At 36.2% G+C, this 13,157-nt stretch overlaps 1 protein-coding gene across 8 annotated transcripts in view; it reads right to left on the bottom strand.

Moving 5' to 3' along the window:
* CDC14B (cell division cycle 14B) overlaps window positions 1-13,157 on the bottom strand; it is a 148,666-nt gene that overhangs the window by 46,426 nt on the left and 89,083 nt on the right. For all 8 annotated transcript variants that reach the window (XM_027874680.1, XM_027874676.1, XM_027874673.1 and 5 more), the window contains one exon: window positions 1,370-1,446. In XM_027874680.1, coding sequence (XP_027730481.1) covers window positions 1,370-1,446 — 77 coding nt within the window. The remainder of the gene's footprint in view (window positions 1-1,369; window positions 1,447-13,157) is intronic.

Raw genomic sequence — 13,157 nt, 5'->3', positions numbered from 1 at the left:
CATTTGTAATAGAAAGATATGCTAACTGTCAGTCAGAGGTTAGTGAAAATGAAAATGTATTTTTATTTCCTATTCAAGTTCTGGATATTCTGAAATCTATACATGGACTCTTCATACTTCAGTTTAAGAACTTCGGTTCTAGAGCAGATGCTTCACGGAATAGCCTTCAAGAATCCAACATGATATCATCTCTATGCCTCAATGAGGCAGTGGAGAATGACTTAAGAAACTATGCTAATATCAATATATACAGGATGGATACATCCAAAAGCAGATGCCTAATTTTCAAAATTTCTCTATTTTGCATCTAGATGAAGTAATTATTTTGTACAACTACCTTACCAAATAGCTAAGATATTAATCAGCATTTGTTCAAAATAAGGTTTGAGTACACCAGTGAACACATTAAAAGGGATAAAGTTTTTGAAAATTAACTTTCTACAAAGCTAGACAAGTTGTTTACCATAGTAACATATGGCACTAGTAGAAAGTAGCCTACTAAATGTTTCTGCTCAGTTTTATAACGAATTCTCTGAACTTAAGCTAATTTTATTTATACACAAAGAAGACATTACTCATATACCAACTATAGAATGTATGATTCAATAGTTTTTTCAGTAGCAGCCAATAATTTAGCAATGTATCCTACCCAATTCCTTCCCTTGCTTCTTCTTTACATGGTATACATAAATTGGTGATTACCTGCCCATGTGCACAGGACAATTTTTGCCAGCAAAGGTCATTGTACATGGAAAAAATAATAGAAAAACATAAGAATTAAATCTATAACTTGTCCTCAATCAGCACTGTATGCATGACAGCTCAGTTGCTTCAACAAGCCTTCTTTCCAGTTACTGGTTGCTCTTTTGCACACATATCATGAACATACATGCCTCCGTGCATATTTACCAACTCCTTCTTAAAAACAAACATCAAGTATTTTCAGTGTGCTGTGGATGACAGGTGAGCACACAAGGTCCATGAAAAGGCCTAATTCGATATAGCTAAACTAAAAGTTCTCAAATTTGCTAATGATTAATCTTGGAATTGGAGTAGAAATGAGGTAACACATTTTTCTTTTCTTGGAAAAGTGGTGGAAATGGTGGTGAAATATTGTAAATACTTTTGGATGTGGGTGCTGGGCTAGCTGATTTCATTTTAATTTTTAAATTGTTTACAATGAAAAGTGCATGCAAGTAGAAGGAAGGTGAAAATGGAAAAGGAGGTATATCTAGAAATGAGAATTACATAAATATCATATAAATATATTTTATATATATGCATATATATATATAAATATATGTATATATATATAAATATATGTAATATATATAAAATATATAAAGATTCCAAAACTTCTCATACTCACCTGAAAGGAACATAAGATATGTTTCCAACCAACAGTGTCCTATAGGTATCTTCTGGAGATTTCTCCAAATATATTATCTAGGTTTAAAAAGGAAAAAAACATAAAGTAATTTATTCACAAATTATGATTATGAACTAGTTATTTATAATTGATATTTCTGATAAGAAGCTAAAATTATTGTTCAATTTCTTAAAAAAAAAAAAAAAAGAAGCATGCCTTCCTCTGCCTAAGACAGGTTGTTTAAGTGTGAAGTGGAAATAACACAAATCCTTTGAACTGCTCAGAAGTTACAACATTTTATTTATTTTTTTCCATAAAACACATACATTATGTCTATATTTTATCTAGGAGGCAACTATCAAGGTTTTGGCTAACAAGAGAGTCAACGAAACAGTGCTATTTCCCCATCTAAACACTGTGATAGATGTAAGAATATTATAATGTGTATATAAGCAACAACAACCCTCCTAAACTAAATTGCCTAAACTAATGCCATACAATTACTCAATAATAAGAAATATTCCACTTCTATTCACTATACTTTTTAAAATGCTTCAACCCTAATGAAGTTGTGATGAGCTGAGAGTCACCCACACAAAGTTTTAAGAGACAAACCAATTTAGATGGAGGTCAAATTTAATAGCACACATTTGACCAAGCACAAGAGCTGAGGAAACAAAAAGGCCAATAATTTTAAGGCGTAACTTTCTCCAACTTAGTGAAAGAAAAGCACGGAGCTCTAAAATGCATTTTGGATATCACATGTGAAAATCCACACTTAAAAAACACAGAGAAAGCATTATCAGTATTGTAAAACTTTTCACCATAAAGGTTTAAGATTATTCCCCTCTTGATAACTTTCCCCAGCTCAGGAAAATGAACTATAAAACATACACCAGTATACTATCTCTTTGTGCAGTGCCTAAAACCAAAACTGCTGGGTCCCTAGGTGGTTAATTAAGACTGAAAACATTTGCAGTATTTTAAAGATAGGAAAATGTGTTCAATCCTTTATTATGTCACTACTGACATAAACAGCAATTGCAGGAAAATCATGTAATCCCAATAAAACTATGTTTCACAGACTAATCATGTAAATTCCAAAAAGGTCAATTTAGGTTAGCAAAAAGAAAGAGTAGCAAAATATTTTAAAAGATGTCTTTCATTAATTTTAAGTATATCAACACTCCCAGAAAAACAAAAAGTTCTTGCCACAAAACTCTCCGGCATTCTCAAATGCTTCAACATCAGAAATGGATATAATTTTATCAGTGGCGATGACATTAAAGAAGAAGCATTCCTTCTGCTTTACACCCTACGTACCACTGAACCTTCCACATACATTATTGGTTCAGTATTAGAATGTGAGCTCCTTCATTGAAAGCAGAGACCTTTTCTATTCTATCTCCAATGCTTAAAACAGTGCTTTGCAAGTAGTAAATATATAATACCTGTTTTTTTTCATTATTCATTACTATAACTTTGTCTCAACGATGTTACCACTTTAAAATCATAGTACCAAATTCCACCTAATGTCTATTTTAGAAATCTGCTGTGACTGACAACACTTGGGCAATTGTTCCCATGGAAGTAACTCCCTTTTATTATTGCCCAGTATTAGTGAGCTTACCTATATGTACTGAAATATGAAGCAGATTAACAAAGCCTGTTCTGACATGTCCTGATCTGAGTTAATTAATCAGAAGGACCAGTGCAAGTTGTAGTGGCCTGTTTTCTTATGAAATGACACTGAATACAACCAAAAACATTCAAATTTACATACTTGAGAGAACAAATTACTTTTGAACATTTTCAAATGCTCTTTGGAATCTTCTCTACATTGATAAATTGTTTATCGAACCCCAAGCAATCATAAATTGTGAATTCATATAATACTAAAAAAAAAATAATACTTTACTATACTTGCAAAAAGTTTATAAGCAATTACCTTCTTTTCAAATTATTAGGCTTAGAGATTTTTTAGAAATTAGTTAATCCTGACTTAAAACTAACACTGTTTATCTATAATTCCTTAAATTTTAATAGATAGGGGTTCGACACAAATAAACAAATGTGGAAAACCTGTTACCTCTGGTTTCAAGTTCTTTTGCCTGATGTTCCAGGCTTTACACAATAGGAATTCAACCAACCTTTCCAGTCTAAACTGATGTTACTCCAGTTAACATACTCTAGTGTTCTTCATCTTTGTCATGCTCATATAGTCTAGTCTCTGATGTCCTGGAGAGATTCCCACCCTTCACCCCATTCTTTGCCTTGCTGCAATCACTCCTTGCCTTGTTTCAATCCTCAAAATCCACCTCAGATGTCATCTTCATGAAGCATGTCCTTCATCTTTGCTTTTTGATAGCACTCTTTTTTGGACCTCTCTCATACACTCATCATCTTTTAATGTGTATTAGAATCAGGTGTGTACATATCTTCTCCCTTACACAATGGTAAACACCTTGAAGGTAGAAAACATATCTTATTCCATTTTTTAAATCTCCAGGATCTAGCATTTAATGGTATCTGAATTGAATTCTATATCTACTTCTAAATCAAATGGTAACACACCATCATTCATAGGGTCATCTTTACCTCTTGGCAAGAGTAAGCGAAGGCAAAACATACAATATGAAAATAGGACTAGCCAATTGAAGACCAAAGTATAAAGACAATTCTCCCAAGAGTAATTATAATGTAATCAAAAGCCCAAACAGATCAAGTTTCCACTCCAAGACAAAGAGGAAACAAAGAATAAAGCTAGCTCTGTATACTTTTTACAAAGGGAATCTTATGTCACACAACAGTTTGTAAACGTAAAAATATTCTACTTAGAATGACTCCTTGACTACATTTCTCACCAGACAAATTGTTAAAATAATTGCTTTTTACCAATAGTTTGGTCTCCTTGCTAGATTTTTTTTAGGCAGGGGGGTGGGGTAGGGGGTGGGAATAAAGAGAATATGAGGCGTAAAGTTCCCTGGGGAGTGGGACCAAATGTTAAATGTTGAAAATGTTACTCATTTTAGAGCAGCCTCTCTACCCCAGCATGATGACTACAGAGTAAAGACCCAATTTTGACTAATGAAGGTGATAAGGATGCACAAGGTTTGACTTTGGAATAGAATATGTTTTCAGGGAGCAGGATGCATAGAAATGCTTTTTACCGCTCAAATATATATTATTTGGTAGAAGCAATGGCAAGATGGCCATTTACATGTAGTAGAAGAGGGAGGATTTAGGTTCACCCTAGCTCAGGATGTAATAACAGAAAACAAACTGCAGACATAGAGATATTAAGTGTAAAGATTCATCTATGTCCTGTATTCCTTTACTAACTGGGAAAATGTTTCTTGATTGAACTGGAAGGAACAACTGCCACTGGTCACAACCCTGGTGACCTTTAAAAAAAAAAACCTACCTTGCTAACTCTACAATCCAGCCAAGAGCCAATGGTCAAGGGAAAACCTAGACTTTGAGAGGGAATGACTTCAGTTCTGGAGGGAGAGGAGATTCCTGCTTCTTCCCCACTCCCATCAGCCATGATATTTTGCAGTAGAGCTACTAGTCCAGTAGGAGACTGTTCACCCAGTGATGTATAGTGATCTCTACTCTTACAGGACTATACTTTAAAGGCACGGACACTGTCATAGTTCTTTGCACTGTATACTGAGTGCTTTGCACATAGTGGTTGCTCAACAGTGTTTGTTAATAATAACTGCAAAAATCTTACACTTATAGATGATATAAAAATTTGTAGAAATCTGAATTTATCATCTCCTTCAGGATAAGCACAAAACCCCAATGGATAGAAAGGACTTTGAGAGGGTTTTGTCCCAAATCCTAGATGTTTTGCAGAACTATGCCAAAATTAAAACTGAGAGATCACTACCTAGATAGTTCATAATTGGGAGACTCAAAACTCATACTCATAAATTTGTAAGCTGTGCCATGGGGACGGGAAGAGGGGATAGAGGTTTTTGAGCAAGGGGATCACATGGTCATCTACCCCAACCCACTCATCTTACAGATGAGGACCTCAATTCCCAGGCTCGGAGAGATTATGAAACAAGTAACAGAACTAAGATTTGAATATAGGTCAATTACTCTTTCCACTACACCACAAACCCTTTAGTATGACCGTGAGCTCTTAAAGGCTAAAAAGCTATCAATCAACAAGCACTTATCAAGATCTTGCTATGTGATAGCCATTGTATTAAATGTTGAGTAGTACATACTCTAAAAGTTCTTAACCTAGCATCTACGAGTTTCATATATATATATATATTTATATATATATATATTCATATATATGAATTATATATTTGTGTGTATGTTATATACACACATGCATACATGTACATTCACATGTTAACATATGTATTTACATATGCATACATATATGCGTTGTAGTATACTTGATAACTGTTTCAGTATAATTGCTTTCCTTTGTAACCCTATTATATTATTTTGTGCATTTAAAATATTATTCTAAGAAATCCATAAGCTTCAGCAGAGTGCCAAAGGAGTCTACAACACATACATATAGTTTAGAACTTTATTTCAAAAGATTTTAAGTGAGTAAGGGGGACCCAGTGATGGCCTTTATGTTTGTCATCTGAGAAATCCCCCTACTTAAACTCAGAGGAGGAATATTTGCAGAGCTGTCTAGTCAACAGATAAATATTTTTTTAAAACCATAGAAACCCATGCTGACTAAAAATTGAATAAGCATGTATTCTGCACCAATAGAGAGTGTATCCACACAATAAAATCTTGCAATCTTGAAGTATGGTAGTGTGAGTTTGAGGTGATGCTAAGACATCATCTCAGATGAAAATTTTAGTACAGATTCAGATATAGGACTGGGTCTGGGAGAGAAATATAAATTAGAGATTTAGACTTGGTTGTCTCCTATTAAGAGGTGACAGTGGAAGAATAAGATTAGATGAGTAAAAATAGACTGTAGAAAGAAAAGCAGAGAGGACTGAGAGGCAAATTCTGAAGACCATCTACTGTCAAAGAATGACAGCTAGAGGGAGTAGCTGATAGTGCTGCACTTGGTGGCAGAAAGACGCAAGTTGAAACTGCCTCAGATACTAGTTGTGTGGCCCTGATTTTATAATGTTTGCCTCAGTTGCCTCATCTGCAATATGAAGATAACAGCACTTGTCTCCGTGGCTCATTGTGATAATAAAATAAAACAATATTTGTAAAGCACCATGCAAAACCTTAAAACAAAATATAGATGCTATCGTTAACTATTATTAAGAATAGAAAGAGAAGACAGAGAGAGAGAACAGCCAGAGAGGGAGACGGAGGACTAAGATGTCTACTAAGAGAGGAGAGCTTTAAAAGAAGGGGTGTTATGATAATATGCTGCAAGGACATCAAGGAGAATGTAAACTGAGATCTTTATGATGAGGACTGCATCATTGACCTTCAACATTACAGTTACAGTAACAGAGTGACGATAAAATATTTCAGAAGCTTAAAGAGGGGAGAAGTGATATAGAAATAAAAGGCCCACTTATTTAAAAGGAGTTTAAAAGGAGTTAAGAGAATTCTATGAAAATCATTGTGAAGACAGCATAGATAAGAGAGTTCCAGCAAGATAAGCTCATTATCTTCTCAGTAAAGTAAGAGGTCAATCTGGGAGAGTAAGAGTCAGGGTTAGTACAATTGAGCACTAGAAGAGAGAAGATTAGGAACAGCTTTTGTGGGCAACATGCTAGGCTCTAAAGAGAAGGTGAAGGAGAGAACTGCAGGGCCGCATGAGGGGGTCCAGTTGCAGTTACTATGACTTTGGTCCATGTGGGTGATTTTGTGCAAAACTTTGTTTTGTTGTTCAGTCATTTCAGTCATGTAGCTGGGAGCAAAAACACAGAAACTGGTAGATGACTCAGGCTTGAAGACTGGCATTCAATCTAGAATGTTACTGACAGCAGTACTGAAGTGGCAACATGAGTCACAGTAGAGCCAAAAGTGAAAGTCACAGAGATTGGGTGAAGAGGAAGGGATCAAATTAGTTCAGAAGAGACGAAGGAACAGCGGAAGTAACAAGTAAGGAGGTCATGTTAATGGTCAATGAGATGAAACTAAATTTGAGATCAAGGAAACAGTTAACTTGACTGTCTTTGCGCTGACCAAGCCCAGGGCGTACCTGTGCTGGTAAACTGGCTGACAAGAGAATCCAAGTGAAGTCTAGAGGATGAATAACTATGAAACTCGTGTTTTAGATGGATGATAAGCATGGATTTGAAAATCACTGAAGATGATGGCAGGGAAAAAAAACAGCCATATATTAGAAGTCAATAATAGAATAAAAGCAGATGGTGGAAGGTATTCTTACATATATGAGTCAGTCAACAAGCATTTATTAAGCACTTACATACCAGGCACTGTGCTAAATGCTAAGATACAATGAAAGATAAAAACATGGCCCCACCCCCAAGGAGATCACATTCTAATGGAGAAGACAGCATGCAAACAATTATGTATATGAAAGATATATATACAATATAAGTGGGAAATAATGTTAGAGGGTACTTAGTCTTAAAGGAAGCCAGGCAAGCATAGGGACAGTTAGGGAAAAGGAATAAAGCTGGGTGATGAAGTGTCTTGTGTGAGAGACAGCAATAAGGCCAGAGTTGCAAAGGGAAAGAAGAATGGAAAGGTGGAGAGAAGCCAGGTTAAGAAAGGCTTTATAAGTGAAGCAGAGGATTTATATCTGATCCAGGCAGTGACATGGCACCACTGAAGTTGCGTGTGTGTGTGTGTGTGTGTGTGTGAGAGACGTGTGCGACGTGTGCCTGAGTAAGCACATGTGGGTGTCTATGTGTGTGTTACATGGTTAGATCTGTATTTTAGGTGGATCACTTTGATCCAAAGTGGAATACAGACAGCTGAGACTGTTGAGTAGAGTGAAATATGAGTCAGGGAGACCAATGAACAGGTTATTGAAATGATCCAATCCTCTGAATAAGCTTATGATGTCAAGAATCATCATCATTACAATTCTCTAAATGTAAGCTTTAAAATGTGCCAATGCAATTTTTTCACAATAATCCCATGAGATAGAGTGTATTATCCCTATTTTACAAATTATTAAGAAAAGCTAAGTGACTTAGCATGTTATCACACGTAAGTAGTTGAGTTAGGACTTCAAGTCAGATAGGTGTTTTAATTCTTAAATCTAGCACCTTTTCCATCACATCATGCTGTCTATCTAATAAAAGGAACAGATAGTAGTTGTCGTTATGTCTCACTTAAGCCTGCTTGCCTCAGTTTCCTCATCTGTAAAATGAGCTGGAAAAGGAAATGGCAAACCACTCGTTTCTTTACCAAGAAAACCCCAAATGGAGTCACAAAGAGTTGTACGTGACTAAAATGACTCAACAACAACAGCAACAATACATTTGATAAAAAAAAAAAGAGAAGACAGAAGGAAAAAATAAGAAAACTGAGGATAAAGGAGTTTCCCAATGGAGACAAAAGACTGTAGCCCAACAAAGAGGAAAAATGAGAAAGTGTGATAAAATAAGCAATAACAAAAAAAATGTCTGGGTAGTTATCAATACAACTTAGAGGCAATGAGCCACAGAGAAGTGAGGAGCACAGTTTCAGCAAATATGGAGGACCTACGGTTCTTCCAGGTTCATTTAATAATTGCAGAGTATAGCCTGGCCTTCTTGCTACAGGAGAAAAAATAAAGGGCTTGAGAAAACCTCATTCTGCCTGCTTGGGAATAGTTTTCTTTATTTTCTTCTTAGAGCAACTGTTCCTTCTTTGAGGGAACACTTTGGTCTCCTTGAGAAGCTATAGAGAGGTTTTCTCCATTGCTGGCCCCAAGTCCCTCCTAGCTGACTTTCCTAGTTGGAAGTCAGCACAGGTCAGACTTCTCAAAACACCTACCACATATTCCCCTAGATCAGTTTCAGGCATGCACACTCTAAGTAAAGCTTAACCTTTAAAGTCCTACACTTCCAGCCTCTTTAACTGAACAACCAGTTGCTGACCCAAAGCTACTTTCCCCTCAATTTCCTTACATGGAATCATAATCGTTTCTTACCTATCACAGTAGGCATTTCAAACTCATTATATCCCAAACAGTTAATTCATTATCTTTTCCCTCAAAACCCTTCCCTCTTCCCAACTTTACCATTTTTGTTTAGAACAATGATATTCAATTACCCCTATTTTGGCTTCATTCTCATCCTCAACACTTCTGCCCAAACACCTAATAAAAATTCTACTTTCATGATATATCTCACTTCTTTCCATTTCTTTCTACTCATATAGTCACCACCCTGGTTCACATGCTTTTACATATCTCTCCTAGAATGTTTCAATACCCTTCTACTAGCCTTCCTTTACAAAGGGCAGAAATTTGACTCTCAGTTCACTCAACTCTGCCTGGTTTCAGCTCCAAGAACAAGATGTCCCTTGCAGGAGAAGCTCATCACATCTAATACCTCATCACCATGTTGCTAACTCAAACTTAGACCTCTTCCGCCAGCATCCTCTCCTCTTTGACTAGAGGGCTAGAGAATGGCTTACTAAACTCCTCCCAAAGCCTTCTTTTACAGAGGGCTTAGAACTTTTAAGAACTTTCCAGGTAATTCTCCATTTTCCATCAGCAATCCTGCTTGGTTTTGACGCTACAGGATGACATGTCCCCGTCCCAGGTACCCCACCTAGTGCCCAACCCCACCCTACACTTCACTTTCCTGCTCCCTTTTGTGTGTTTTCTTCCCCTCTTAGACTGTAAACTCCTTAAGGGCAGGGATTGTCTTCCTTTAGTGGTTAGCACAGTGCTTGGCACAAAGTAGGCACTTGATAAATGTTTACTGAATTACTGAATTGAATTCTAATTGGCTTTCCTGCCTCCAGTCTCTTTTTCTCCAACCTAACTACCACAGATCTGCTGGATTGTTATTTCTAAAGCACAGATCTAACCATGTCACTCCCCTGCTTCTGGCTTCTTGTCTCTAGGATAAAATGCAAACTCACACATTTATCTTTTTTAAAGCCCTTCAGAAAACATTCTGTTTTCCAACCTACCTTTCCATTCTGACTACATGTTACTATCCTTCATCCATTCTATCTTTCAGTAACACTGGTCTGTTCCTGTTGCCCATACACAACATTCCACTATCTATTCTCTAGGCCTTTTTACAGGCAATTTCCAATGGATGGAATGTATTCCTTTCCTCACCTGGCTTGGTTCAAGTCCCACTTCCTACAAGAAGCTTATCCTCATTACTAGAATTATTTTCCCACTAAGAAATTTGTGTGGGCAGAGACTGTTTCCTTTTTGACTTTGTAGTGCGAATGCCTAGTATAGTGTGTGGCGCCATAGTAGGTACCTATATATACTTGAATTAATAAATGAATATGGGGCCTTAGAAATGATGACCAATTAGGTGAATAAGTAGATTTTAGGGGGCAGCTAGGTGGTGCAGTAGATAGAGCACTGGCCCTGATGTCAGGAGGACCTGAATTCAAATCCGGCCTCAGACCAAACACTTGACATGTACTAGCTGTGTGACCTTGGGTAAGTCACTTAACCCCAATTGCCTTACTAAAAAATAAATAAATAAATATTTTTTTTGAAAAGAAGTAGATTTTAAAATGCTAATATTTAAGGGCAAACGGTGCTAAATATAAGAAAATGTGAAAGCAGATCAGTGGAACACTGATGAAGATGAGATAAATAAGATCAGAAACAAGGGATTTCAGCAACCCAGTATTTGAGAAAACTAAGAACAAATTACTTGGGAAAGCACTCATTTAACAAGAATATTGGAAAAAATGGAACTGCAGATTGGCAGACATTAGGTTTAGACCAGCATCTTGCACTCCATACCACAATAAGCTCAGAATGGATGTGACCTTAATACATTTTACATAAATTATATTTTATATAAATTTTATGTAAAACGTCATACCATAAAAAAAAATTTGAAAAGGATAAGAATGAGTACCTTTCACAGCTATGGCTAGGTGTAGTATTCTTAAACATGAAGATGCACACAATCACAAAAGATAAAACATTAGGAAAATCATTACAACTAGTAAAAGGGAAACAGTTTATTAGGAAACATCTATGCAAGCTATCTATATCTATATATGTCACATAAATATGATTAAAAAAATAATTCATTAATTGAAAAGTGGTCAAAAGACATGAACAGTTTGCAAAAACAGCACAGGAAACTTAATAAACATATGAAATACTGTCACAAATCACTAATAATAAAAATGCAAATCAAAACAGCTTTGAAGTTTCACATCACAACCAGTATTTTAAATAGGTAAAGATGACAAAAGTCAGGAATAGTCAATGTGGGAGGTGTTGTGGCAATATGAACACGTTAATGCACTGGAATGCCACTGTGAACTGGCTCAATCATTCAGGAAAGCATTTAGAATTAGATGAGAAGTGACTAAAATATCCTTGCCCTTTAAACCCAGAGATTCCAGTTAATTGTATAACGTAAAGAAATAAATAACAAAAGGAAAGATAGTAGATACATCCAAATATTTATAGTAGTACTTTGTGCCCAAGAAACCAGTATCAAGAAACCAATGACAGTGTGAGGACAGAGTTTGTTATCAAGATCAGACGCAAGATAATAAGAGTTTTACTGTAAAAGTCAGGTGTTCAGCAAATATTGGAGAGTCCTGATATCAAAGAAAAGCTGAAACATGAGGTGTCAGCTGAAAAATGAGACACGAAAGAGAACAGAGGCTTACATTTACAAGAAATCAAGACCTTCATATTTCAGATATTTTAAACATGTAGGAGGAAAACCAAGAGCAATGTCTTGAAAACCCAGACAGAGGAGTTTCCAGGAGGAGAGGGTGGTCAGCAGGGTCAAATGCTACAGACTTTAAGAAGGATGAGGACTGAGGAAAGGCTATCAGATTTGGGAAGCAAAAGATCATTGGTAATTTTGCCCTCTCCAAAGTCCAACCTCCTTCATTTTACAGTACAAAATAAGTTCCTATTCGAGCAAGGACTATTTAATTTTTTTCTCTTTGATGTCCCAGAATTTAGCACAGTCACTATCCCATAGCAGGTTGTTAATAAATATGTTAAACTGAATGTTAGTTATGCTTACAGGTAAACTATTCCTACCTTCTCTCTGTAACTATAGCTTCCTTAAGCCTGATGCTAAAGAATTGAAACTAATAAACTGTTATCTCCAGGCTTCAAATGCTCTGCTTCTTGCCCACTGTACCAGTTGTGAATAGCAGCAGGATTACAATTAAACCACATTATTAAACTTCATTCACAAAAAGTCAGATCAAGATGTTGATTAGCTTGGATTAAATAACCCTGACTTAGAATCATTCTTTCTGAGTCTCCTTTGCTGGATTCATATAACACCCCGAACTCTGGGTAGACTCTAAGTATCTGTCCTGAGACCTCTCCTCTTTCTTGGGGACTTCACTGGCTTACATGGACTTAATTACCATGTCTATGCAAATAATTCCTAAATCTACAGTACAAACCCCTTTTAGGTTCTAGTCCCCCCCTCACAGCATATTGGAAATTTCTAAATGGATGTCCCATAAGCATCTCAAACTCAACATGTCCTAAACATGATCTTTTTTTCCCTCCAAATCCACCCCTTTTCTCAACTTTCCTCTTTCTAGTAATGGTACCATCATCTTTCTAGTCATCCAGATTCTCAACCTCAAAGTCTTCCTTGACTTTTCACTCTCCCTGATGCTATATAACCAACAGTTGCCAGTCATCAATTCTACCTCCTGCTAA

This window comes from Vombatus ursinus, unplaced genomic scaffold (assembly GCF_900497805.2).
Source record: "Vombatus ursinus unplaced genomic scaffold, bare-nosed wombat genome assembly UNPS02014807.1, whole genome shotgun sequence".
In the NCBI taxonomy this organism is placed as follows: Eukaryota; Metazoa; Chordata; class Mammalia; order Diprotodontia; family Vombatidae; genus Vombatus; species Vombatus ursinus.
Note: the sequence above shows the minus strand (reverse complement) of the source record. Positions and strands in the feature narration are given on the sequence as shown.